Source organism: Ictidomys tridecemlineatus, chromosome 4, assembly GCF_052094955.1.
Source record: "Ictidomys tridecemlineatus isolate mIctTri1 chromosome 4, mIctTri1.hap1, whole genome shotgun sequence".
Classification (NCBI taxonomy): domain Eukaryota; kingdom Metazoa; phylum Chordata; class Mammalia; order Rodentia; family Sciuridae; genus Ictidomys; species Ictidomys tridecemlineatus.
Genome location: NC_135480.1, coordinates 746214 through 773223, shown reverse-complemented (window position 1 = coordinate 773223; position 27010 = coordinate 746214). Strand labels below are relative to the sequence as shown.

The following is a 27010-nucleotide window of genomic DNA, read 5'->3' as shown; positions in this document are numbered from 1 at the left end:
AGAGTGGAAAGTTATAAGCAGGTAATACCAGAGTGTAAAAACTCATAGCCCCAGTCAGGCATGGTGGCACACACCTGTAATCCCAGCAGCTTGAGAAGCTAGGCAGGAGGATCTCAAGTCCAAGGCCAGCCTCAGCAATTTAGTGAGTCCCTAAGCACCTTGGCAATACCCTGTATCAAAAAAATAAAAAGGGCCGGGAATGTGGCTCAGTGGTTAAGAATTCACAGTCCCTTGACAGACAGGAGGTGAGACACAGAAGGGGCCTAACCTGACCAACAGAGATAAACTGTGTATGTGCCAAAAGGCACTCAACCCAGGGGACTTTCCCACCACAAGTAAACAAAGGGAGGTAAGGACAACCTAGGGTTTATTTCTTTGAATAGCACAATAGGAGACACTAAAACCTAAGCCTGTGCACCCCAGAGAACCAAGCCAATGAGGAGCCAGGGGAGGGACCTTGCTCCTGGGGGATGATGCTGGCTGTGCTGCTGTATGGGCCTGCTCCGCAGACACCTGCTCTCCCAAGACTATCCCGAGCTCACCTCTGAACAGCTGTACCTTGGCCCATCCTTTGGGTTTGGACAAGGTGTGTTTCTCATGCCACCAGGTGTCATACAGCCACATGTATTTCAAGCTCCACAGAACATCACCACACAGGGACCACTATTCACCTGAGCATCCTCAGCTTCCTTTTTCATGCTCATGATGCTGAACAACTTCCCTTCACACAGGCCTTCTGCTGGGAAATTCTGTTTGCCTTGAAAAGTCTTCATGAGCTTCACCCTCAGCAAGTCACCTTAGCAGAGGTGGCCTCTGGATCTGGCTACCACCTCCTTGGCACCTGGGGATGGTCACTGATATCTCCTGCCTGATCTTTACTGCTGGAGGCCAGCTGCCAGGCACAGGTGCTGCTCCTGTGGGGACAGCCCTGCACCCCTTCCAAGGCCCTATCTTGGCTCTCCCCTCAGCACACTCATGGTCCAGTTGCATGTGTCCTTTTATTTATGCTGTTTGTTTTGTGAACTCTTACCAGTTCTCAGCCCTGCACTTCCCACAGGCTCTGCTAGCCAGCCGCTGGCTCCCTCTCCATCTGCCCAGACAGCCTTCTGATCTACTCCCACAGCACCAGCTCTCTCTTCAGCTGCGTCAGTTGCCAGTTCTGTCCACTGAGTCCTTCATTTTGGTTACAGCGAGTTTCAATTCTAGAATATTCATCAGGTCTTATTTCAAGATTTGCTGTCACTTTTCACTTGCTGAGTTTCCCATGTGCCTTGTACTTCCTAAGACAGTGACAAGCCTCAATTGAACACCCTCTGGCTGCATTCCCATGCAGTGCAGCGCAGGTGCCTGCTCACAGCATTTCTCACGGAGCACCACGTCTCTGACCCCACCCCACGGGGTGTTCTCATGGCGATGTGCCTTCCTGCAGAGAGGACTGCTACTCCTCGCCTTGACCTAGGTTCAAGGTGTGAGACCAAGAGGAGCTCAAGCCATGAGGCATCCAGCGTGGGCCTGGGAAAGGCCAGATTGGCCAAAGGCAACTGCAGCTTGAGGTGGGCGGGGCTTTAGGTCCCCTAGACCAGGTCGGACACCTTCACCAGATCATTCTCTGCATGAGAAGCTGTCAAGCCCACTGGAGTCCACCGCCTCCCTGGCCTGCACTGCAAGCAGCGGCAGCAACTCCCACCTGGTGACCTCCAAAGCATCTGTCTCCCAGGGCAAGATCAACCTGAAGGTAAATGCTACTCCAGGTGAGCAGTCACCAGAGCTGGTTCTGTGTGGTGGCAGTTTCTCTGGGGTCAGTGAACTTTGGGGCACAGCTGCTGTCCCCCCTTGTGAGGGTCCCTGACTTCTGTTTAATGCCTTAGGATTTCTTGAAATACAGAGTCTGCTTTTCCAAACTGTTTCCGTAGAAGACTGGCCTCAGTCTGCAGTGTCCAGAACAGGGGCCCCAACCACTTGTGCCACAAGCACGGAAATGTGGCTATCCACATGGGGCTTCACAGAGTTGCTGGGGAAAAGTGTGAAACACCTTCATAATTTCTCTCATTACATGGTGCAATGGTATTTCAAGTGTCCTGGGTTGTCAAACAATCCACACTAGGCTCAGATATGTGCCCATACAAAGTGGAGACGGCTGTGCAGTCAGGGCCAGGGCTAAATAAAACATGGTTTGTTTGTTTGTTTGTTTGTGTTTGTTTTTAATTTGGAAAAACAGCATGATTGTCTTACTAATTCACTGCATGACTTCTATTTTTCCTACTTTTTTTTGCTGTTTATACTCTAATTTATTTTCAATAAATCACATTCTTCAGGCTAATTTCATCTGCTTCTTTTGATTTTCTTCAATGAGGCCACTAGAAAACTCAGACCTATAAAATGACCAGCACTGAGAGCCCTTCAGGCAGTGCAGATAAAGTCAGTAGGCCACCCTGACAGGAAGGGACACGCAGGCTACACCTCCCCAAGGATGAACACAGATCTTTTGTGAAAACTGATGCTCCTGTCCAAGGCAGATGCATGCTCAGAGATGCCAACTGGCCAGTACATAAGAGTTTTGTCCCTCCCAGCCAGGACGGCTTAGCTTGACACAGCCGTGAAGTCCCCTGGGTCCCAGAGCACTTACACAGTGAGTGAGCTGAATAGATAGTCCTCGGTCTCAAGGAGCTAACTGTCGACAAATGGGACTGTAACTCCAAAACCTCTTATAGAATCTCACCTACACCACCCAGATAGCCCTGAACCTTCAGAACAACACAGCGGTCACCATGTGCTTGGTGCTTGCCTGTGAAACAACCCACACTAGGCTCAGACATGTGCCCATACAAAGTGGAGATGGCTGTGCAGTCAGGGTCTGCAGTTTCTGCCCTGGCTCTGGCACCTATGAGCCACACACCTGGTCACCCTCAAGCCTGGCTTCCTACCCTGGTATTCCTCTCCAGTAAATCCCTGGCAGTGCAACCCCACCGCAGGTCTGCATCCTGAGAACCCAACATGGACAACTAGCTTCTCCATTCCACAAAAGAAATGTGGAATGAGATGTGAAAGGGAGATAGCACCCTAGAGGCAGCATATGAGCAGAAGCAAGGGTAGCCAGAGTGGTCACATGACCTTCCCTCTCAGGACAAGGAGACAGAGTTACAGACCCTCAAAGGTATACATGAATAAGTCATGCTCATCCAACTTCAGAAGTTTCACAGGCCTTCTAGAGAATCCTGGGCCTGGTTTTAAAATGTGAAAACCTGGGGCTGGGGATGTGGCTCAAGCGGTAGCATGCTCACCTAGCATGCGTGCGGCCCAGGTTCGATCCTCAGCAGCACCACATACCAACAAAAAAAGATGTTGTGTCCGCCGAGAACTAAGAAAATAAATAAATGTTAAAATTCTCTCTCTCTCTCTCTGTCCCCCTCTCTCTCTCACTCTCTCTTTAAAAAAAAAAAAAAAAATGTGAAAACCTAATACCTTCCCAAAGCTCAACAGCAAATACACCAATTCTAATGACTGCAACATCACACGTCTCCATCAACTGCCCATACAGGAGACCCATTCCCGAGGCCCCATAAACCACCTGTCCTAAGGCATCCCAGGAGTCCTGCAGCCCTTGCAGCTCTCACGGTCCAGCCCCAGCCCCTCCACTTGTTGCTTCTGGGCAACTGCAGCCACTTTTGCGGCTAACATGTGTGCTCAGAGACATGAGCCAGGTCTCAAACCTGTGAAAATCAACCAAAAAGCTACAGCTTCGGGGATTAGCTGGGCTTTCACAAATGCCCTATGGACTGAAAGCCAAATTTATACTGTGCAATTCTCAGGCACTAGACGCCTGGCTAACAGGTAGCCACCTGAGAGGGTTGGCGCCACCCTGCCGGCACCAAGATGCAGCAGGAACACTTCAGCTCAGGATGTGCCAAGCGTCCCTTACATCTCCACACACAGAGCCCTCGACTCAGGGCGCAGCTGACACGGCCCAGCACGGTGCCAAGCAGCACACATGGGATACTAGGTCAGTGTCATTCCAAGGAAAGAAAAGACCCACACCAGGAAGGCCCAGGCCACCAAACGATTCGACACATGCTGTTCCCACTAGAAAGTAGACATGACTTGACTTCACAGCATTGTCTTCTTCTGGCTGACTGCAACAGTCACTGTACTGACCCAGAATCAACTTTGGCTTAGAGTGGAAAATAAAAGACATTAAAAGATTGAGTTCGATGGGCATCATGGCACGTGTCTGTAACCTATGCTACTCAGGAGGCTGAGGCAGGAGGAAAAATTTTTTTAAAAAAATGGGGGGGGTTAGTGATGTATGATGTAGTTCAATAATTAAAGCACCCTTGATTCAATCCTCAAGGTTTGAAAAAATAAAAAAAAAAAGATTAGGTCCTTACTATGTAAACGTCTACAAGGGAGTATGTCCTGGAAAAGGTTCAACACTTACCTTTAAATTTTGATCTAATATTTGCCAGCTCCTTGTTTATCCTCTTTATTTCTGCTTCTTTACTTTTGCCTATAAAAAAGAACACAAAGGCATCCTTTAACTGACTTCTAAGAAACAGCATTCCCTGTAAGAACCTCACTGAGAATCAAAGGCACTGGGGCTGCCAGCAGGAACAGGCCCTGGAGCTGCCAGAAGCCAGGAAGATACCACGGGAAGAAGCTGGCTGCCTCCCACCGCAGGCCAGCGGCAGAGCCCAGGCCCCCACTCTCTGACAGGGCCAGCCAAGGCCGGGCAGGGGCAGGGGCAGGGGCAGCAGGACCAAAACCCAATGGCTGCGGGGAAGCAGGGCCTCACCGGGTGGGCAGCACAGCCGTGTTTTCATCCTGTGTTGTGTCCAGTTACAGGACTGAAGGCACTCGGAACAACCGCTGAACATTTCCCACAATCAGTTCAGTTTCTGATCTTTTTGGTACTAGAGAATGACGCTAGGGGTGCTCTACAACTGAGCTACATCTCCAGCCTTTTTTTTTCATAATATTTTTAGTTATAGACGGATGCAATATCTTTATTTTGTTTATTCATTTTTATGTAGTGCTGAGGATTGAACCCAGTGCCTCACATGTGCGAGGCAAGCACTCTGCCACTGAGCCACAACTCCAGCCCCTCCAGCCTTTTTTATTTTGAGACAGGGTCTCGCTAAGTTGCCCAGGCTGGTCTCAAATTTGGGATCCCCCTGCTTCAGCCTCCCACAGGCATGCATCACTGCACCCAGCCACATTTAGTTATTTATCAGCTAATAAACAGTTCACTCCTGAAACTGATTTCTACAGACAGAAGTTATAAAAGTATAGTTTAACTACCATAGGTTTCCAATTGTCCAAATTAAGAATGAAACTCATCAAAAAACAAAACCTGATAAGCCCACTTTCATAATATCCAATGGAATTTGGGAGCTGCCCATCATACAAAAGAGACAGGAACAGTAACCATGGGACAAGTAAGCTTTTGCTACATGCTACATCAGCTGCTAAAGTGGCCATCCTTCCACACGCATCCATGTGCAGGCCTGTGCTGCACAGAAAGACAGCACCACCTGTTGTCCCTGTTTGTGTGTGTGTTTACTAGCTTAGGAAGCAGGCTCTCACTAAGTTGCCCAGACTGGCCTTGAACTTGTGATCTTCCAGCCTCAGCCTCCAAAGTTGCTGGAATTGTTAAGTGTGGCAACTACACCTATTACTACCTGTCATTTAACTCTTTAACTCTCAGGAATGAGGGGAACACCGAGGCCCAGACCATGCAGTTGAATCTTCAGGGGCCACACACCTTACCATATTGGACAAACAAGCTTTTATGTAAAAACAAGTCTATTTAACTATAAATTGCCCTCAGAAGGCATCAGTGAAGCAAGATACAGTGGCCCACACCTGTAATTCCAACAACTCAGGAGGCTGAGACAGGAGGATTGCAAGTTCAAGGGCAGCCTCAGCAATTTAGGTGAGGTCCTAAGCAACTTAGTGAGACCCTGTCTCAAAAAATAAAAAGGGATGGGGATGTAGCTCAGTGGTGTGACAAACAGAAAGTGTAGTGGTTCATTTTCAAAATCTAGTATTCAGCCTTAACTGGATCCAACTGTAGAGCTTCCCTTTTGTCCACCCTAATTCTAAAATTAGCCAATCACATAGATTATAACTCCAAGTTCCTCTAATCAGAGTGAAGGCAGTTCTGCATTGAGTTAGACACATAAAGGCAGACTGTCTGCCCACGCACACTTGCTAGCCAGGTTCAGTAGCAACCCTTGGTGCCAGAAGTAAATTGTTTGCCTTGCCAAACCACTTTTGAGCATGTGTTTGATTTCTTGAAGTACCTCAGTATTTCTAACAGTGGTTAAGTGCCCCTGAGTTCAATTCCTAGTATGTAAAAAAGAAAAAGAAAAAAAAAAGTAGCACTTCTGGAGCCAATCCTACACGAGCAAGCTCTCCAGGTGCACAAGGAGTCAAACAGGGAGCAGGTTCTGGTGCAGCTAGGCAGAGGACACCCTGGATGGGCCCTAAGTCTCAGGGCCAGAGCTTGTGTGTCTCAGCTGAGCAGCTGAAGGCTCCACCAGGACACAGAGCAGCCAACATAGTGCTAGCACCAGTGCTGGGTGAGCTGCCTGGCATGGCAGACTAAGGGCAAATTATTTTTCTGACATTTTTTCTTAAAGCCCTACCTTTGCTAATGTAGAAAATATTTTTTGGATTTGGCTGAAAGAGCCATGAAAGCTTCTGCTACACACCCAGAGACCACAGGCAACTGTACACAGCATGGACTGAGCATGCTCCAAGTGTCACATGGGAGCCTCATGTGTCTTGGGTATACATCTGTGTGTGCCTGCATATTGTATACACACAACTATGTTAATCTATCTCCAAAAGGGACTTGCTCTGCTTTCTGCCATGGATGGCACTATCTGCTACCCATGCTCCAGGAAGACTTGCCATCCAGAACCAGAGCTCTGATCTGAAGTAGACAGTGCAAACAAGAGAGCTATGGCAGAGGAAACGACAGGGAGCTGACACAGCTTTCAGAGGGAAGCTACAGTCTTAGCCAAGATAGATGAATCACAAAAAAAAAACTAAAAGATACAAGAGAGACAGAAATAAAGCTGTGCTCTGTCAAGGAACATAAACAAAGGCAAGACACTATAGTACAGTCAGTTCACAATACATGCACACACACGCATATGGACATGTGCATACACACAGACACTTATACACTCCTGCACGTATATACATACTCATGCAGACGTGCAAACATGCATGTGTGCATAGACGTACACCTACACAAGCAGATCCATGCACACATGCACATATGCATACAGACACGCACACACATATACACACATGTGCATATACATGCACAGGCACAAATGCACACACACATGCAAACACACATGCAAACACACGCAATACACATGTACACACATATACAGACACATATGTGTGCCTGTACAACAAATGTGTGCACATGCACACACACCTACTTCCCTGAGAGAAGCAGTTCAGTGACAACAGAGGGCGTTTAGTGATTCCCAGCTTGGACTCCAAGAGCTGCTTCTGAGGACTCTGTGACCTCTCTGAGCCACAGTTCCCCCACCAGGAAACTACCAAAAGCCAAAAGACCTCTTGTCTGAGCAAGAGATGGAAGAAAAGAAGAGGGTATATGCCAGGACTGAGCCAGGAGCACTCCTGCAGATGCAGATGTCCCACAGAGGGTTGGGAGCAATATGAGGATGGCAGCTGGAGTGACCCTAGGCCTCCACAGAGCAGAGACCACAGGACTGGTGTCCACCCTGAGCTGGACAGGAACAAATCTAGGGAAAGCAGTGGTGCAGCAAACACAGGCTGACAGGGACAGAGACCCCAAAAGCAGCCAACAAAAAGAACGCAGAGAGAGCTCTGGGGTAGACAAGCCACTCAGGACCATGCCCCTCTGGCAATTCAGGAAAGATAATTTCACATACAAATAAGCAATCATAGGGGATGGGGTGTGGCTCGGTGTAAGAGCACCTATGGATAGACCCAGCCTGATTCCCTATTAAAATTGGGAACCATCTCGCCACAAAGCCATGAAAAGCTAATTTCGGCTTTATTATAAATTACTGCAAATTCTGAACCTGCTTGGAATGCCTGCCCGTGCCTTAAACTCACCCATGCCTGGCTCTCTCTGACCAGATAGCAGCCCTCTCTGAAACTTTAGTGACACCTCATAAATCTTGGCCTTCCCTGGCCAGATAACAACCCTCTGAGGCTCTAATGACCTTCATAAATTCTGATGTCAGGGCCAGCAAAAATGTAAACCAGCCTTTGTGTTATGCTCGTCAGAGTTTTGTTATCTCTAACACCCCCCTCCCCATGTGTAACTTTCTGGGTTATAAAGCTGGGCTGCAAGAAAGCTGCAGTGCTGTCTTGTTCCCGCAGTTTTTGTTGAGAGAGGCAGCCTGGACGGTCGAAATAATAAGCTTGCTTTAATTTGATTTTAATTGGAGTCAGTGGTCTTTTCTTGCATCCTGATCTAATACTGTCTGACACAAGCAAGGCCCTGGGTTCCCTCTCCAGCACCACAAAAACAAATAAGCAGTAGGAAAGTACCAAGGTCTGATTCCACACAAAGAGGGTTGTACAAAAAGCAAGAACAACCAGGCGTGGTAGCGTGCACCTATAACCCCAGTCGCTCAGGAGGCTGAAGCAAGAGGATCACAAGTTTAAAGCCAGTCTTGGCAAATTAGCAGGGCCCGGGCCAGGATTGTGGCTCAGTGGTAGAGCACTTGCCTACCATGTGTGAGGCACTGGGTTCAATCCCCAGCACTACATATAAAACAAATAAAATAAAGGTATTGTGTTCATCTACAACTAAAAAATATACATAAAAATTTTTAATAAGCAAAGACCTAAGTTACTCAGCAAGACCTCGTCTTTAAAAAAAAAAAAAAATACAAAAAGGGCTGGAGATGAGGCTCAGCAGTTAAGCAACCTATGTTCAATCCCTGGTACAAACAAAAAAAAAAAAAAAAAGCAAGAACAAGGACAGAACGGCAACCCTACAGACCATGAAGCTCCCCAGAGAACCCCACAGAACAGGCCAAAATAGGAGCCTCTTCAAAATAAGCCAAAAAGCCTTCAGAAACATATGCTTTATAGACACTTTAAAAGACCCATTAAGGCCAGGCACAGTGGCACACTCCTGTAATCCCAACCACTGAGGAGGCTGAGGCAGGAGGATAGTGAGTTCAAAGGCCAGCCTCAGCAATTTAGCAAGGCCCTAAGCAACTTAGCAAGACCCTGTTTCTAACTAAAAAATAAAAAGGGTTGAGGATGTGGCTCAGGGGCTAAGTGCCCCTGGGTTCAGTATCCAGTACCAAAAACAAAAAGCCCTCAAGAGAAACAGAAGACAAAAAGAGAAAAGAGAGGAGACTAAGGGAAAGCAGCAGATGCCAAAGAATGCACAGGGACAGCAGGAGTCCCAGGGAGACGGCCACAGCTGGCCATACAGGACACACGGTTTTAAACTGACCACAGCCTGGGAGCATCAGCTGTGAACACAAGTCAGCACATATTCTGGTAAAACAACTTAAACAAAATGGGAAAGTCCTTTGGACGGCTGGGGAAGAGCAGAGTGTTCACACAGGAGTGAGCCACTTCGCGTGGGCACTGCAGTCCTGCCCAGGAGCCTGTCCCTCAGGGGAGGGGGGCATCCACCACTCAACTATGTCCACGCCTAATGGCCACAGGCTGGTAAATGTACTCTGCTGAGTTCCCAGGACACACAACAGAATTTCACACCAGCATGGGTGTGATACACGTAGAAACTCAAGCAAGACAGATGTAGAACAAGGACTGTCTTGTTCCACATCTGGGCTTTAGGCAAGAGTACCACAGACACACTCCACAGAGCCCCAAAGAAGCTGCTCCCAAAGTCCTAGCCATGTGAAGAGCCACAGGCAGCCTCAGCATCCAAGTGAGGGTACAGGGCACCAGAAGTGCTTAGAGGCCAGCAGGAGCAGGCGGGGGCTGTACTCAGCACTCAATGATGCACTCAGAGTGCACACTGGGATGGGCAAGGGGCCACCCCGGCGCTCAAGTGACTGCTTGTGGGAAGAGAGGAGGCTCGCTGCCCTCAGAGGTCAGGGAGCCCTGGAGGCCTGGACATCCTCACAGTGCCATAAGAAGTGCCCTTCCTGGACCTGTCCACCAGGGGCCAGAAAGAACCATATCCCAGAAGCAATAAACATTGCCAGCGCCCAGACCATAGTCCTAGACTGTTGCTCTCCCTACAAAACGCCAGGCTTCACAGAGAAGCATCTGACCTCAGGCCAAGGTCTCACTCTTGTTGACACTCCCCTCTTCCTATGTCTGGCCTCTGCTCCATGGGGGCCTAAAGTCAGACCACCCCAGATGTGGGCCTTATTTTACACTCCCACTCTCAGGCCTAGCAGACACACTGGCCATCCCTGCCTCCAGCTGGGCCCTCCATCCCTTCCCTACAGAGAGCCCAACTCTTCTAAGCATACCCTTCCACACCCCTCCCCTGGAGCAAGTTCGAAGACATGACCCAGAGTGCCCCCTCAAGCGTCCACAGCCTCTACCTGTATCCCCTTTGTCCCTTCAACTAGCTAGGAGACTCTCTGGTCTCCAACTGGGTCAAGTCTCCTGTCTGCAGCCTCCCAACACCAGCAGCCAGCCAACACTGATCAGAGGTTAAGGGTAGGTCTGCAGGTCTGAGAACTCCCAGCTGGAAGGGAAATGGTGAGATGGGCATGCACACACAGTTCCTGGAGGCTGCATGCTCAGGACACAGTGCCCATGCTCCAAGGCAGGTCCTGAGTCCTGACTCCTGATGCCCCCACTGCCCACTGCCCCCACACTGCAATGTCTCCATCCAGCAGAGCAATTGTCATGGGCTAAGACTGGAAAGGCCACAGGGGAAGTCCACCAGATCAACCGCTGCTCGGAGATCTGACACGTGTGTCCAGAAAGCATGATATGAGCAAGGACTCCATCCACAGGGACACAGCAGCAATGGCAGAGGATGACATGGAGGTGAGGACACCAAGGCACTCTGCAAAGCAAGAGATCCCATGTCATGGATAAAATGCGCCAGATGAGACCAGAGCAGGTGGAGAGCACAGCAGGCACCCCAGGAGTGAACCTGAAGTCAGTGCAGGTGGCTAGCCATGGTGAAGCACGCAGTGACATCAGCAGCTGGCAATGGGCCACAGGAGTACCAAAGGAGGGAAGGGTACAGAAAAAAATACCTGGATATGGAAAACTACTTGGATATGGACTGTCCCCAAAGCCCCATGTGCTGAAGGCTCAGTTCTAGCTTGGTTCTATCATCAGGCTGTGAACAGAAAGAACCTTTGAGGTGGGCCTAGAATGAGATCTTTAGGTTATTAGGGCATGGTCTGCAAGTTGACTGTGGGACCCTGATCTCTTCCTCTTTCTCTTTTTTCCTTCTGCGCCCAGTTGAGCAGTTCTGCTCTGTCACATGTACCCACATCTACATCACACAGGCCCACAAGCAATAGGACCAACAGACCCTAAGCCAAAACCTCTGAAACTGTGAGCCAAAATAAACGTTTTCTCTTTGTAAACTGATTAGCTAACATTTGTTATAGGAACAGAATACAGCCTAGCAAGACTATGAGCCCACTGGTCTCAGAAGCTCAAATCCCAAGCACAAGAAACGTGAAGAAAATTAACAGTGCACTATGAATCAAAGTAAATAAAACCAGTAGCAGAATACTAAAAGCAGCCAGGAAGGATGACACCCCCTATATGCGCAAGGAGGACAATGCAGCAGCCTCCAGGGCTACTGAGGAAAGCACCTGATGCACCTGGACACAGGGCCCTGACTACCCCCACCCCACCCCGAACCCTGGGTAGCGGCAAGGCGGTCCATGGGCAGTCGCTGTGACAGGACCACTGACCAGCAACTGACAAAGGACAGAGGTTTATTCAGACCATCATGGAGGCTAGGAATTCTAAGATCAAGGGATGTTCCAGAGAGTCACTGCTGCGTCCTCCACTGTGAAAGGCAGGAGCATGGTAATGGCTCAACCACCTCCTAGCCCACCTTGTTTCCCAAAGGTGACTTTAGCAGACATACTAACACCCATACCCACACTGTCTGCCCGCTTCAACCTTGGCCCCGCTGCTTGGCTTCACAGAAGCCAGGACAATCTTATTACAAGCAAGATGCACTCAGCCCTCCAAGGAACACCATGAGCCACACCAGGCCAGCCAGCTGCCCCAAGCCTAGGAAACTGGTGCCCACCTTGTGGCCTCCCTCTGTGAAAGCCACACCCACTGCTCCTATCCTTACTCCATCCTCTCCATGATAAACATATGAACAGAGATGGACAGATTCCTATCTATATATAAGAATTTCAGTTCTAAAAATAAAGGGGTTTTGTGCATTTGATTGACCACCAAATCCCCATGGCCAAAAATAATGCCTGGCACATCCTCAGTAGATCTGCTTAACAGATGAATGAATCTTAACAATTTTATGTCAGAAAGTAGAATCTAGAAAGTTAAAGAAAATTTGAAATGACTTTAAAATACCTGTCACTCTTGGGAAAAATACCTGTCACTCTTGGGATTGCATCAAAATTATAGGAATACAAGAATGCAACACGAGGATCTGTTTCTCTGATTATCAAATAAATCCACAGCAAATGCACATTAAAGAATGCACATCAAGTGGGCATTAGCACTTGAAAGAACCCAGCACCCACAATGGAAATCCACACTCCCACTCAGGGAGAGCCATCTCAGAGACGGAGCCACAGGGACTGAAGTACTTGGCCCTTCACACAGAGCATCCTCCTCCAACACACCCTCAGCTCTAGGGAGAGCTAGATGCCACTCTGCACAAGGATGATTCAAGCTGTACTTAATAAGACAACAAAAGTTCAGAGAATTAACTGAACATAAAATACAAGTAAAAGTAATAATCATGAGGAGTCTATCAGAAAGAATGACTTCCAAACTATTACCTGTAGATGGACACACCCCTTCTAAAGTGGCCCCAGGTACAACCAACCAGCTTCTCCAGATCACAGAGATTTTTTAAACTCTTGTTGGCACAATGGGGTTCAAAGTAAGGTTCAGGACTAGTGGTGCTATACATGACCCAAAAAAAAAAAAAAAGCGTATTCTGTGTGTCGTGCTGGGGTTTGAATCCAGGGCTTTGTGCATGTGAGGCAAGCACTCTACCAACTGAGCTATTTCCCCAGCCCCAGATGCGTATTCTCAATAGCAGTAAATGCACTCCAAAAGTGTTTAGAAGTGCTCATGTGTGTTTTCTACTGGCCATTTAAAAAGACATTCCAGAATGGGGTTGTAGCTCAGTGGTATAGCACTTGTCTAGTATATGTGAAGCACTGGATTTGATCCTAAGCACCATATAAAAATAAAGAAAGGTTAAAAAAAATTTACAATCATTCTGGTGCTTTTCTTTTGATGCTACTCAAGCTGTAACAGAAACTTGCTATATCAACTACTTCAAAAGAAGGAAGTAAAACCCGAGTCCAGAGGCCCCACCCAGAGCTCAGAGTGCTTGACAAACTAAGTAATCCAACACACTGTACTGGCCATCGGAAAGGATGTCACAGTAAGAAGGGATGTCACAGTAAGAAGGGAACCCCAATCAAAACCAACCCCAGCACTCCAGTGGCAATCCGGCCTAGAGGGGTGTTTTTGTTGTGGTCCTGGGGATGGAACACAGGGTGTTCTACCACTGAGCTGCACCCCCAGGCCTTTTTGTTTTTTGAGACTAATTTGCCTAAACTGGACTCAAACTTGTACTCCTCCTGCCTCCCAAGACACTGGGATAACAGGCGTGTGCCCCTGCCCCTGGCTAGCCTCTATGCTCTTGAGCCATCTTGCAGACAGACAGTAAACCTGGGGTAGATGGGAAGAAAGGTAAATGGGGAGCACTTGAGTACAAGGAAAGGGGTAGGTATGAAACCACTTTAATTCTCACCGGGTTTATACTCCATCAAAAGTGATGTCTCAGGCTGGGGATAGCTCAGTTGGTAGAGTGCTTGCCTCACATGCACTAGGCCCTGGATTAAATCCCCAGCACCAAAAAAAAAAAAAAAAAAGTGAAGTCTCAGCTGAGTCCAGTCACCACACCCTGTCACCCAGGGGACTAGGGAGGCAGATACAGGAGAATTACAAGTTCAAGGCTAAACTCAGCAACTAAGTGAAGCCCTAATCAACTTAGCAAGACCCTGTCTCAAAATAAAAAATTTAGGGCTGAGATTGTGGCTCAGCGGTAGAGCGCTCGCCTAGCACAGGCGGGACCTAGGTTCAATCTTAAGCACCACATAAAAATAAAGGCATTGTGTTGTGCCCATCTACACCTAAAAGATAAATATTTTTTAAAAAAATGAAAATCTGGGGGTGCAGGGCTGGGGATGTGGCTCAAGCGGTAGGGTGCTCACCTGGCATGCGCGGGGCGCTGGGTTCGATTCTCAGCACCACATAAAAATAAAAAAATAAAGATATTGTGTCCACCGAAAACTAAAAAAATAAATATTAAAAAGTACTCTCTGTCTTAAAAAAAAAAAAAAAAAAGCTGGGAGTGCAGCTCAGTGGTAGAATACCCCATGTACCATCCCCCAGTACAAAAAAAAAAAGCAAAGGCTTCAGGCATTCACAGGGCTGCAGCCGCCACTCACAATCACAAGAGTCAGAAGGAAAGCAATACAACAGAATCTGACCCCAGCCCAAACCATGGTCAGTCACACATCCTGCAGAAAGACTGCTAGGAGAGCTGCCTGGCCCGCGGAAGGGCAGCCCACATCTGCGCACAGGGCAGCTGTGGGCACATCAATGCCACTCTAAAAATCCTGCAGCACCGACCACCACCAGCAGATCCTGCACCCTGTGCTCCTCCCAGTGGTGGACCCACAGAAGTCTTTCAGACCCTGCTTCCCTGCTCAGTGGTTGTGGGCCTGGTCTCACTCCTCTCTTCCACCATGCTGAAGTGAAAAGCCTGAAGATTGGCAGGAAGTGATGTTAGAGAAACAGCAGGAGCAGGGCAGGGTAGGACAACCTGTCATCCTAGCAGCTCAGGAGGCTGAGCAGGAGGATGGCAAGTTCAAAGCCAGCCTCAATAACTTAGCAAGACCTTGTCTCAAAATAAAAAATAAAAAGGGCTGATGGTATAGGTTAGTAGTAGAGCAGCTCAGGTTCGCTCCCCGGTGCTGCAGATGTGCATGCCTGTAATTCTAAGCCATTGTGGTCTCACTGACCCTCTCTTCTTGGACTTCCCACTCCAGTCTCAGGGCACCACTTCACAGTAGGGCAATGGCCTGGTCCATGTTATGTACTCTATGCATCTGGGCCAATCCTTTCCACCATCTCCAGCACAAAGCTACCTTATCACAGTATTAGCTCCACCTTGACTGGGGGGGACACACCCACTCAAGCCCACTACACTAATATTTTCTCAGCACACTATACATCCAGCACTGCTTGTCAGGGTATTTCAGCCTTCCCACATGGTCAGGGAAGCTGAGAAGATTAGTGCTCCCAGGACCAGTGAAGGGCTTTACAACCTAAAGCTGAGGCTTCAAAAGGCCTAGCAAAAACATGCATTTGTTTTTTGGGTGTCATTCAATTGGAGGTTAGATACTTTACTTTTTTTCCCCCGCATACCTTCATTTTATTTATTTATTTTTATGTGATGCTGAGGATGGAACCCAGCACCTCACACATACCAGGCAAGTGCGCTACCACTGAACCACAACCGCAGCCCATTCAATCTATTTCTTCACTGGAAAAAAGTCATTGAACTTACTCCACACATCACCAGAAGCCAACAGAAGCCATCCAACTTGGTAGCTCCCGACAAGCAGCTTCCACACCAAACCCTGATGTAGCTCACCTCAGGCCAGGCTCCAGACTCCAGACTGACCTTAGGGGGCAATCTCATTTGTTCTACATTCTTTTGTCATGCTGGGAGTAGGGGCTTTAACAGTTCTGCTTGCTCAACAAGGCCACATACAAACAGGAAGTCTTCCAAATTCAACTTGGAATTAGTCTTTTGTGGATGCACAAGCATCCTGCATGCCTCTACTATTTCCTTCTGCCTTCCCTTAGGACGACCCTACCTCCCAAGCAAAGGCCCACCTTGTCCATCCTATGTCCTTTGACTCCCTGAGCAGGCAGTCCTGAACACAGGAGGTGCTCAAGCACCAGTGATGCCAGGAACCCAGCTTCAGGCTGGGCTGAGAGCTCCTGGGGCAGCCAGCTGCCTCCACCTCAGCATGCTGCAGGCACTTCAGAGTGGGACCAGCTCAACCCTCCCTAATCTACATCACGAGGTCAAACTGGTTCCAGACTCCAGAGAAAACCAGCACACCCCACACCTCACACCTGCCTGCTGCAAAAACTAGGACAGAATTTAAAAGGAGAACCTCCAGGCTCCTAAGCACCCACACAGCTGGGGCCCCCATCTAGCCTGCCTACTGCACGGACAGGACCATTTTCCCCCCTTTGGTGGGGGTGCTTAGGGTCTCACTAAATTGCTGACATGGACCTTAAACTTTCAATCCTCCTGACTCAGTCTCCCAAGTCACTAGGATTACAAGTGTACACTATTGCACCTGGCTCTGGATACAGCATTTTTGACTAACCCATTTACTATAGACTTACAAAATGACTTGGTAGCTGGGTATGGTGGCACATGCCTATAATCCCATGGACTTGGGAGTCTGGGGCAGGAGGATTACAGGTTAAAAGCCACCCTCAGCAACTTAGTGAGACCCTATCTCAAAATAAAAAATAAAAAGAGAGGACTGGGGTTGGGATGTGGCTCAGCGGTAGAGCGCTTGCCTCCCATGTGAGAGACCTTGGGTTTGATCCTCAGCACCACATAAAAATAAATAAGTGAAATAAAGGTGTTGTGTCCAACTAAAAAATTAAATAAATAAAATATTAGAAAAATTAAAAGGGCTGGGATGTGGCTCAGTGGTTAAGCACCCCTGGGTTCAATCCCTGGTATCAAAAAAAAAAGGCTTGGTTTTTTTGAAACTTATAAAATCTGAAAATTGAGCTCAGGGAGGATGGCCCAATGCTCAAGAACCTACAGAACAGGTGAGGGTCAGAGGGATTCACCCCCCCACACCATGCAGGAGCTCACATCATGTATTCTAACCATATTCACATCACTGAAAAATCTCCCCAAAATGTCATTTGCTACACTGACTCTAATCTTCCCCTCTGGACTGACTCATCTAATTTTTTTAAGAGCCAAGGAAATGCCATTTAATCCTACAAAGACAGCCTTTCCAAGAACTCAGACTACAAGACCCTGACAAATACTGTGGCAAAAGCAACAGAGTAAAAGCCATTCTGAGAGGACAGAGAAGTGAAGTCCTGAGTCGGGAACATGCAATCCCTGGGTCAGTCAACCTGTCACAAAAAAAAACTGCAGCCCCACCCTGGCAGGCACAGAGCCTGCGGCAGCAGCCACTTCCCCCCTCACCCTTCCTCTCCCTGTGGCACACACTTCCTAGATCAGTTTCTAAGGAATATGAATTATGCAGAAGATGCAAAAAATATAAATGCAAGAAAAGAGTTCCTTTAAAATAGTCAGCAGTTCTTAAATGCACAGTCAAGAAAGTCAAAATGGCTTGGGTTGTTTTTCTTTGATACTGGACAGTGAACCCAGGGGCACTTAAACACTAAGCCACATTCCTACCCCCTCCCCCTTTTTTTTTTTCCAGTTGTCGATGGGCCTTTATTTTATTTATTTGTTCAAAGTGGTACAGGGATTCAACCCATGGCCTCATACAAGCCAGACAAGCGCTCTACTGCTGAGCCATAACCCCAGCCCACCCCTGGCCCTTCTTATTTTTTTAATTTTTGAGACAGGGTCTTGCTAAATTGCTAAGAGCCTCACTAAGCTGCTGAGGCTGGTTTCGAACTTGCGATCCTCTTGCCTCAGCCTCTCAAGCAACTGTGATTACAGGCATGTGCCAACACGCCCAAACACAAAACAGACATTTAACTTTGAAGGTTCTCTTAATATTTCAACAACAAACTGACAAAGTCTCATTCTGTCTTTACCATTATGCATGAAAATCAAATGCCAATTTCACATGTAAGTTTTACACCAAAGTTTAAACAGAATTTGAACTTTTATGTTTCTTTTCTCCACGCCCAACTTATAACTAATAACAACTGGAATTTTATGAACAGACTTTTTTTAAACTTTAGATATGCTAAAGTACACTTCAAAGGGATGTGTGATTTCGAAAGCTAGAAAGAGAATGCAGCACAAACAGTAGGGCACTGGCAGTCACCCTATTTGGGGATTCTACACCCTTAGCACAGCTCAGCCCTTTCTCAGGGACAAGGGAAACTGCTCCCCCAACCTGTTCCACCTCTCCTCCCGCCTCCTGCACTCCAGTGCCTGGAGGGCTAGGCAAAATGCCCCCAAAAACAATAGAAGCAGCTCCATTCCCCAGAGTCCCAGCCCCACAAACACAGGAATAAGTAGCCATGTTTGCCACTTCCTGCCTGGGACATGCCTGGTGCACAAAGGACCTATTTGCTCCCTTGCAGTCAGCTCTCAGAGCTTGGCATGCTCAGTGGTGTTACATGTGGATGCTCCTACATCACTGTAAGATTAAGACACTGGGGGTTGGAGTTGTGGCTCAGTGATAGTGCTCACCTAGCACGCATGACACACTGGGTTCAATCCTCAGCACCACATAAAAATAAATTAAAGAGCTGGGCGCTGTGGTGCAGGCCTGTAATCCCAGCAGCTTGAGAGGCTGAGACAGGAGAATCAAGAGTTCAGAGCCAGAGGCTGTGGATGTGGCTCAAGTGGTAGTGCGCTCGCCTGGCGTGCGTGCGGCCCGGGTTCGATCCTCAGCACCACATACAAATAAAGATGTTGTGTCCGCTGAAAACTGAAAAATGAATATTAAAAAATTTTTTAAAAAAAAGAGTTCAGAGCCAGCCTCAGCAACTGCAAGGCACTACGCAACGCAATGAGACCCTTAGTGCCTGTCTCTAAATAAAAACACGCAATAGGGCTGGGGATGTGGCTCAGTGGTCAAATACCCCTGAGTTCAATCGCCAATACCAAAAAAAGAATAAAATAAAGATACTATGTCCACCTAAAACTAAAAAATAAATATTAAAAAAAAAGATTAAGATACTGTAGATAGAAATGCAGGAAACACAACTCACCTACACCATCACAGCTTAGCCAAGCAGCACACTGTTCACTGTGCTGTCCCAGCCATTTGCCCAGGTGACCTCAGGGATGCAGGCTGCTCCTCGCTGCCACTGCCCAGCATCATAAGAGAATATGTAACAACATATAGCTAGGCCAGGACAGATAAAAATGCAAAGCAGGAGCCAGGTGTAGTGGCACACACCTGTAATTCTAGCAGTTCAAGAGGCTAAGATAGGGGTTGGGGATATAGCTCAGTTGGTAGAGTGCTTGCCTTGCATGCACAAGGTCCTGGGTTCAATCCACAGCACCACATAAAAAAAGGGGGGGGGGGGCTGGGGATGTGGCTCAAGCAGCATCGCACAGCCCAGGTTCGATCCTCAGCACCACATACAAACAAAGATGTGTCTGTCGAAAACTAAAAAATAAATATTTAAAATTTCTCTCTCTCTTTAAAAAAAAAAAGAGGCTAAGACAAGAGAATAGTGAATTCAAAATCGACTTCAGCAACTTAACAAGACCCTGTCTTTAAATAAATAAATAAATAAATAAATAAATAAATAAATAAATAGGGCTGGGGATGTGGTTCAAGAGGTAGCGCGCTCGCCTGGCATGCAAGTTCGATCCTCAGCACCACATACAAACAAAGATGTTGTGTCTGCCGAAAACTAAAAAAAAAAAATCAATATTAAAATATTCTCTCTCTCTTAAAATAAATAGATAAATAAATAAATAAATAAATAAGCAAGCCCTAGGGATATGGTTCAGTAGTTGAACACCCTGGGTTCAAACCCTGGTACCCCCACCCAAAAAAAAAAACCAAAAAAACAGATTAGGGCTGAGGAGGTAGCTCAGTGTTTAACACTTGCCTAGCATGTAGGAGGCCCTGGGTTCCATTCCTGGTGATGCCCCCCCGCCCAAAAAAACTGATATAAGTTATATATGACTCTCCTTCACAGATACCATTTGTGTAAAAGCAAACAAAAGTTCCAGAACAACTGAATAGTGAGTAATGGCTATTTTCCCAGTGTCAGCAGCTCTTTTGTTCCCTTGGGACCCTTTGCTCAAATAAGTGCCACCAACCCAACAGCTTGACTAATCTCAGGAACAGTGCTGAGTGGAAAAAGCCAGGCAATGTGAAAGGTCCCACACTACAGGACATCCTTAAAACCAGAAAATCAGAGCAAAGCAGATGAACGACTGCCAGGGCTGGGCAATAGGGCGGCTGTCAGAGCTGCACAGGATGCTTTGTGATGCCGGCATGGTCTGCATCTCCACTCAGGCAGGAGTCCCACAACACTACATATACTAAAACTGCAGACCATACACACACACACTCTAGTTCACCTAAAACTAGCAAGGCCTAAACAGCCCAGTGGTCTACACCACATCAGCTCCCTGTGTTGAAAATGCCATCATTATGCAAGATACGCACATCAGGAAATATGGATGAAGGAAGCCAGAGATCTCCCTGTCTTTCGCTTCAGCTTCCCATTAACCTTAAGTGTTTCAAAGTAAGAAATTATTTAAGCCAGATGCAGTGGTGCACACCTATAATCCCAGTGGCTTGGGAGGCTGAGGCAGGAGGATCATGACTTCAAAGCCAGCCTCAGCAAAAGCAAGGTACTAAGCAACTAAGACCCTGTCTCTAAATAAAATAAAAAATAGGGCTGGGATGTGGCATAGTGGTCAGGTGCCCCTAAGTGCAATCCTCAATACCCCAAAAAAAAAAAAAAAAAGACCATACATATATATATATATATATATATATATATATATCAAATTAAATAAAATAACTAGAATTTTTTAAATAGTTTTTTTAGTTATAGATGGACCAGTATCTTTATTTATTTTTTTTTTTAATGTGGTGCTGAGGATTGAACCCAGTGCCTCACACATGTGAGGCAAGCGCTCTACCACTGAACTACAGGCCCAGCCCCAGAATTAGAATTTTCTTAGTAACACAAAGTTTATTTATTAACTCCCACACACTGAACTCACATTAGCAAAGTCCTTAGCCCTGCTTAAAGTAAATCAGGAAGGATCAAGGCTATTTCACAAGACACTAAATTAGTTTGCCACCTGAACCATAAGAGCTACAGCTTTGAATGGCACAATGTGCCAGGGAGCACCTCTTCACATCCTGAAGCATATTCATTGCTGCCTGTGCCAAGAGGAATGGACTACCAACCAGAAGTGCCCACAGATGGAGACAGCTCAGTTTCCACTTGTCCCTTCCACGCTACCCTCAATGCTTAGTACAACCTTCCATGGGAAAACTTAAGCAAGTTGGTAGAAAAGTAAAGGGAGCTGCCAATTTAGAGTTGAAATAGATTTCAATCACACTTCCACTCAAAACTCATGCCTTGACATCAGTTCAGTCACTGGTGGCTCCCAGCAGAGCACCCTCTTCACAGAGCTTGGGTACTCCTGTCACTCTCTCAATAAGCACACAAACCAGAGCCAGGCCAGGAAGAGAAGCAGTGACCATCTCCCTGCAGCACAAGGGTAAAGTTCAGACCGCGCTGGCCCTGCCTGGCTCGAGCTCACTCAGCCCTCTCATTTCTCCTGTATCTGTGAGTCTTCTCTGGCTGGCTCCTGGTCAATGCCTTCACTGGTCACACACCATGTGCCTGACACTGAGAGGCATGGGGTTAGGAGGAATGATGTGGTGAGCAAGACATAGAATCCCCACTCATGGAGCTTACAGTGAAGAGTACAGAGTCCCAGACAGGACCATTGCTGCCTGTGCCAAGAGGAATGGACTACCAATCAGAAGTGCCCACAGATGGAGACAGCTCAGTTTCCACTTGTCCCTTCCATGCGACCCTCAATGCTTAGTACAATCTGGTTCAGCTCCAAAGAAAAGCAATGCCACAGCAGATGAGAGAGGGACCTGAGAGCCAGGAGGGAAGGTATTTCTGAGGAAGGAGGACCAGGTACCCCTTCTTCCAATGGCTCATCTAGGAGAAGAACTGGCTTGCCCACTGGTCCACATCAGTGGTTCTAAACCAAGGGCCACTCTGCTTGTCAGGGGACATTTTATAACTGTACTACTGAGGCATCTAGTGCTACAGAACGACCCTCACAACTGAGGAAGGTCAGTCCCAGCTATCAGCTATAATAAGGTGTGGGACACCCGTCCTACAGTCAGTCAATGAGCACTTACTGAATATTCAGTATATGGCACATTTTCTGGTCAAATGCACAGAACATGTGTTTAAAGTGAGACAAGTTGTGTGAAAATGGTTTTCACTCTCAATATTCTTCCCAGTGCAAAAATGGAGGATGACATCACAGCCAACTTAAGGTCAGTAAGCCTTCATCCAAGGGGTCCCCTTCACAAGCAAACACACTTAGCTTCACAAAATGCATCGTAAGTGCGAAAGCATTGTCTTGGAAATTTCATTTCATGTCAAAAAAAAAAAAACAACAGGAAAAAGAGAGTGGCCTACCTGTAGAAGCTCTAGCACCTATTTTTCTTCAGAGGAAGGAAGGGACCAACATCCTCTACCCTTCCAGAGAAGCCTGGTACACCCAGACTGGCCTTGAGGCTCTGCTCCAAGGAGGTGATGTTGACAGGGAAGGATCAGCACATCAGCACTTAGCAGTAGGTAATGTCACAAAATGTCTCAAAATACTCATTAACCTAAGGTAATAAAAATCAAGGAACCACCACGTGTGGTGGCACAGGCTTGTAATCCCAACACTGGGGAGGCTGATGCAGGAGGATCCCAAGTTCAAAGCCAGCCTCAGCAACTCAGCCAGGCTCTGAGCAATTTAACAAGACCCTGTCTCAAAATAAATAAAAAAATGGCTGGGATATGGCTCAGTGGTTAAGCACTCCTGGGTTCAATCCTTGACCAAAAAAAAAAAAAGAAGAATTACTTTTTGCTGGATAACAAGAAAAAACGAACAACTGGGGCTGAGTTTGTGGCTCATCTCAGTGGTAGGTAGAGTGATCGCCTAGCATGCGTGAGGCCCTGGGTTCGATCCTCAGCACCACATAAAAATAAATAAATAAAGGTATTGTGTCCAACTACAACTAAAAAATAAATATTAAAAGATAAAAGCGAATAACTGAGCCCACTCTTTAGCAGGCCCTGCCTTCCTGACGCATTTCATTTTGGGTGGCTTTTTTCCACCAGGGACATTTGGAGAGGGCCTGTGCCTGGAGACCATGGAAGCTTAGCTCAGAGCATCCACACCCGGTCGCTGCGGGTCCCCTGGGGGAATGAGTCACTTTAATCGCAGCGGGTGAGATCTAATCAGCAGGCAAAAGGCCGCCAGAACCGGGTCACAGGCCGTCTGCTTGAACGCGCGGTCTCTGGACTCTGGCGGAGCGAAAATGCACGCTCCTTTGAAAAAGGCTGGGTTACGCGCTCCGTTACTAGAAAGGCCGAGATGACATCATGCTGGGGAGGGGCGTCTGGGCCGGAAGCCCCTCGGCAATACCGCCCACCCCCAGATCCCGGCCCCGCATCCCGGTCCCCACACCGAGCCTCGGTCTGAACCCCCACCTGGCAATCCCCGGCCTCTCAACCCAAGCCTGGCACCTGCACCCTCCCCACCGCCAGGTCCTCAGACCCTCGCCCCAATCGCCACCTCGACCCCGCTCCCGCACCCCGACCAGACAGACCTCCGTCCCACCGCCAGATCTGCACCCGCAGACCCCCTCCGGCACGCCGGCCCGCCGCCGCCCCACACTCGCACCCCGGGCCCCGCCGCCAGCTCTGCCCCCGGCCCGCGCCCCCCAGGCCCGCCGGACACTCACAGTTGCGGATGTCCGAGATGAAGACCGCCAGGCCCCGCATCCCGTCCCCCTTGGACACGGCCGGCATCTTCGGGCCCCGGCAGCGGCCTGGGCGGCGGGCCCAGGAGGAGCGGGGCGCGCGGACGGGCGGGCTGCAGTCACGCCAAGGCCGCCGAGGGCCGCGGACGCCAAGGAGCGCAGGAGCGCGGAGCCGCCTCGCCTCAGCCGCCTCGGGACCCGAGCGCCGCTCTCAGGGCGCGCACGCGCACGCACGACGCACGCGCCGGCACGCACGCGCGCGGCGACGGACGGCGGCGCCGCTGAGGAGGTGGCGTGCGCGTGTCCGCGACGCGGGGTCGAGCACGCGGGAGCCGGCGCGCGGGGTGCGGCCGCCGCTGGTTATCTTGGCCGCCGCTGGTGATGGCTCCCGCGGGGATCCAGGAGGAGGCGGGCCCGCCTGGGGCGTTAACCAGCCGCCCTAGGTCGCGCCCCGAGTGCAGACGAGTGTTGCGCGCGCCGCGCTGCCGCACCAACGTGGACAGTGCTGGGAACACCCAACTGGGGGCGCCAGCGACACCTGCCGCGGGACCGCCTGGAGCTGGTCAGGCTGCGGAGAGCGGGGCTAAGGATGCGCTGCTCCACGTACCGTCTTCCCTTCAAATGGGGAAACTGAGGCTTGAGAAGAGACTGCATTCCCGCACTGTGGCCGCTGTCCTGAGGCCAGACCCTCGGGGACCAGTTAGGTTTTTTGCCACTGTTGCCTTGATGGCCCCTGTGGACCCGCTGTGCAGAAGCCCTGCTTGGTTGGGCCTTGGCTCGGCACCGAACCCCAGGGACTCTGGAGAGCAGGTGGCCCTGCCGATTGCTCCTCTATGAAGCCAGATGGTTTGGAGAGAAAGCTCCCTCCTCAGGAGTTTCCCTGGCCCTGTATCTGTATTGTCCCAGACTCACCTGTGAGACCTTTGTCCCCACCCTGGCTCACTTCCACAGTCCCGATGAGAGGTTAGGTCTGGGTAGAGCTTGGCCAGGAGGAGAAAGGGCAGGGCCGTCCATGTACCAGGCACCTCGGAGGCCCCAGGACCCTGGGGAAAAGCAAGCTGTGACAGGCTCAATACCCAAAAGGCAGCCAAGTTCACCACCTTCCAAGACAAAGAGCTGAGCCAGGAAAAAAAACCTCCAGAAGAAGGGGAGACTCAGGGTCCTCACCCTCACACCAGTGTGTTAATCCTCTCACATCCACCTCCTGTCCAGAGCAGAGGAAGTGGGCCTGGGAGGCTTCTCCCCAGGTTGTGCCCCCTCCAGGCCCGCTGGACACTCACATACCCCTTCCTCTGAAGTCTACCTCCCCCAACCCTGAAAACATGCAGGGCCAATTCTTGACACAAGAGCACCTGTGCAGCATATGAGCATGCTGGGCAGGCAGCCCCAGGAACCCTGATGTGCCTGTGCCCAGCTCAGAGCAATGCCAGAAGATTGCCTGGGAAGGCTCCTCAAGCTCCCCAGCTGGGGAGTGAGGATCTACAGGAGAGGGAGAGAGGGGGGGGAGAGAGGGAGGGGGGGGGAGAGAGAGGGAGGGGGAGAGAGAGAGAGGGAGGGGGAGAGAGGGAGAGGGAGGGAGGGAGGGGGAGAGAGAGGGAGAGAGAGAGGGAGGGGGGGAGAGGGGGGGAGAGAGAGAAGAGAGAGGAGGAGAGAGAGAGGGAGGGAGGGGGAGAGAGAGAAGGAGGGATAGAGAGAAGGAGAGAGAGGGAGGGGGGAGAAAGAAAGGGAGAGGGGAGAGAGGGAGGGGGGTGAAAGAGAGAGGGGGGAGAGAGAAGGAGAGAGAGAGGAGGGAGGGGGAGGGGGAGAGAGAGGGGGAAGAGAGAGAGGGAGAGGGAGGGAGGGAGGGAGAGGGAGGGAGGGAGGGAGGGAGGGGGAGAGAGAGGGAGGGAGGGGGAGAGAGAGAAGAGAGAGGGAGGAGAGAGAGAGGGAGGGAGGGGGAGAGAGAGAAGAGAGAGGGAGGAGAGAGAGAGGGAGGGAGGGGAGAGAGAGAAGAAGAGAGAAGGGAGGGATAGAGAGAAGGAGAGAGGGAGGGAGGGGGGAGAAAGAAAGGGAGAGGGGAGAGATGGAGGGAAAGAGGGAGGGGGGTGAAAGAGAGAGAGGGGGGAGAGAAGGAGAGAGAGGGAGGGGGAGAGGGGGAAGAGAGAGAAGGAGAGAGGGGGGAGAGAGAGGGAGGGGGGAGAGAGGGAGAGGGAGGGAGGGGGAGAGAGAGGGAGGGAGGGGAGAGAGAAGAGAGAGGGAGGGAGGGGGAGAGAGAAGAAGAGAGAAGGGAGGGATAGAGAGAAGGAGAGAGAGAGGGAGGGGGAGAAAGAAAGGGAGAGGGGGGAGAGAGAGAAGGAGAGGGGGAGAGATGGAGGGAGAGAGGGAGGGGGTGAAAGAGAAAGAGAGGGGAGAGAGAGAGGGAGGGGGAGAGGGGGAAGAGAAAGAAGGAGGGAGGGGGAGAGGGGAAGAGAGAGAAGGAGGGAGGGGAAGAGAGAGAGAGAAGGAGGGAGGGGGAGAGAGAGAGAAGGAGGGAGGGGGAGAGAGAGAAGGAGAGAGAAAGGGAGGGGGAGAGGGGGGGAGAGAGAGAGGGAGAGGGGGGAGACAGAGAAGGGGGAGAGAGAGGGAGAGAGATCCAGCAGGAGCATGCACGCACACACTTTGGAGTGGGCTTTTATTGTGGAACTCTAAATTCTGGGGAAAATTCTGTCCAATGAAGATCAAGGGGGGCAGTGTTGCAAGGTCAGGTGGGGTTGTAGAGAGACAGGCCTATACACAAAGACACCGTCCTCAAATCCAAGAAGGGTAGTCTAGGGGCATTTCTGCTATCTGATGCCTCAGTCACCCAGCCTGGGAGTGACTCTGTCACATGCGAGGTTGGTCTCCCACACCTCTCTTTAATACTGACTCTGGAATTCCCACACCTGTCCTCCTGTCTACACAGTGTGTAGAGGAGGGCCTGACAGGTGACCATACAAAAGACCCCCACCTCTGCCAGCATATTTACCCTGACAGTCATGCAAGCAAGCCTGGGGCCTCAATCTGCTGGAGCCTTCCTGAGGAAG

General features: G+C 49.5%; 1 protein-coding gene across 5 annotated transcripts in view; it reads right to left on the bottom strand.

Annotated features, from left to right (window-relative positions):
- Ap2a2 (adaptor related protein complex 2 subunit alpha 2) overlaps window positions 1–24198 on the bottom strand; it is a 65015-nt gene extending 40817 nt beyond the window's left edge. For 4 of the 5 annotated variants that reach the window (XM_078045279.1, XM_078045281.1, XM_078045280.1 and 1 more), the window contains exons 1-2: window positions 23952–24198; window positions 4436–4504 (exon numbers count right to left, since the gene is read on the bottom strand). In XM_078045279.1, coding sequence (XP_077901405.1) covers window positions 4436–4504; window positions 23952–24018 — 136 coding nt within the window. In that variant the 5' untranslated portion in view covers window positions 24019–24198. Of the gene's footprint in view, window positions 1–4435; window positions 4505–23951 lie in introns of those variants that run through there. The other variant, XM_078045283.1, reaches the window with a different exon arrangement.
- Window positions 24199–27010: the final 2812 nt, after the last annotated feature.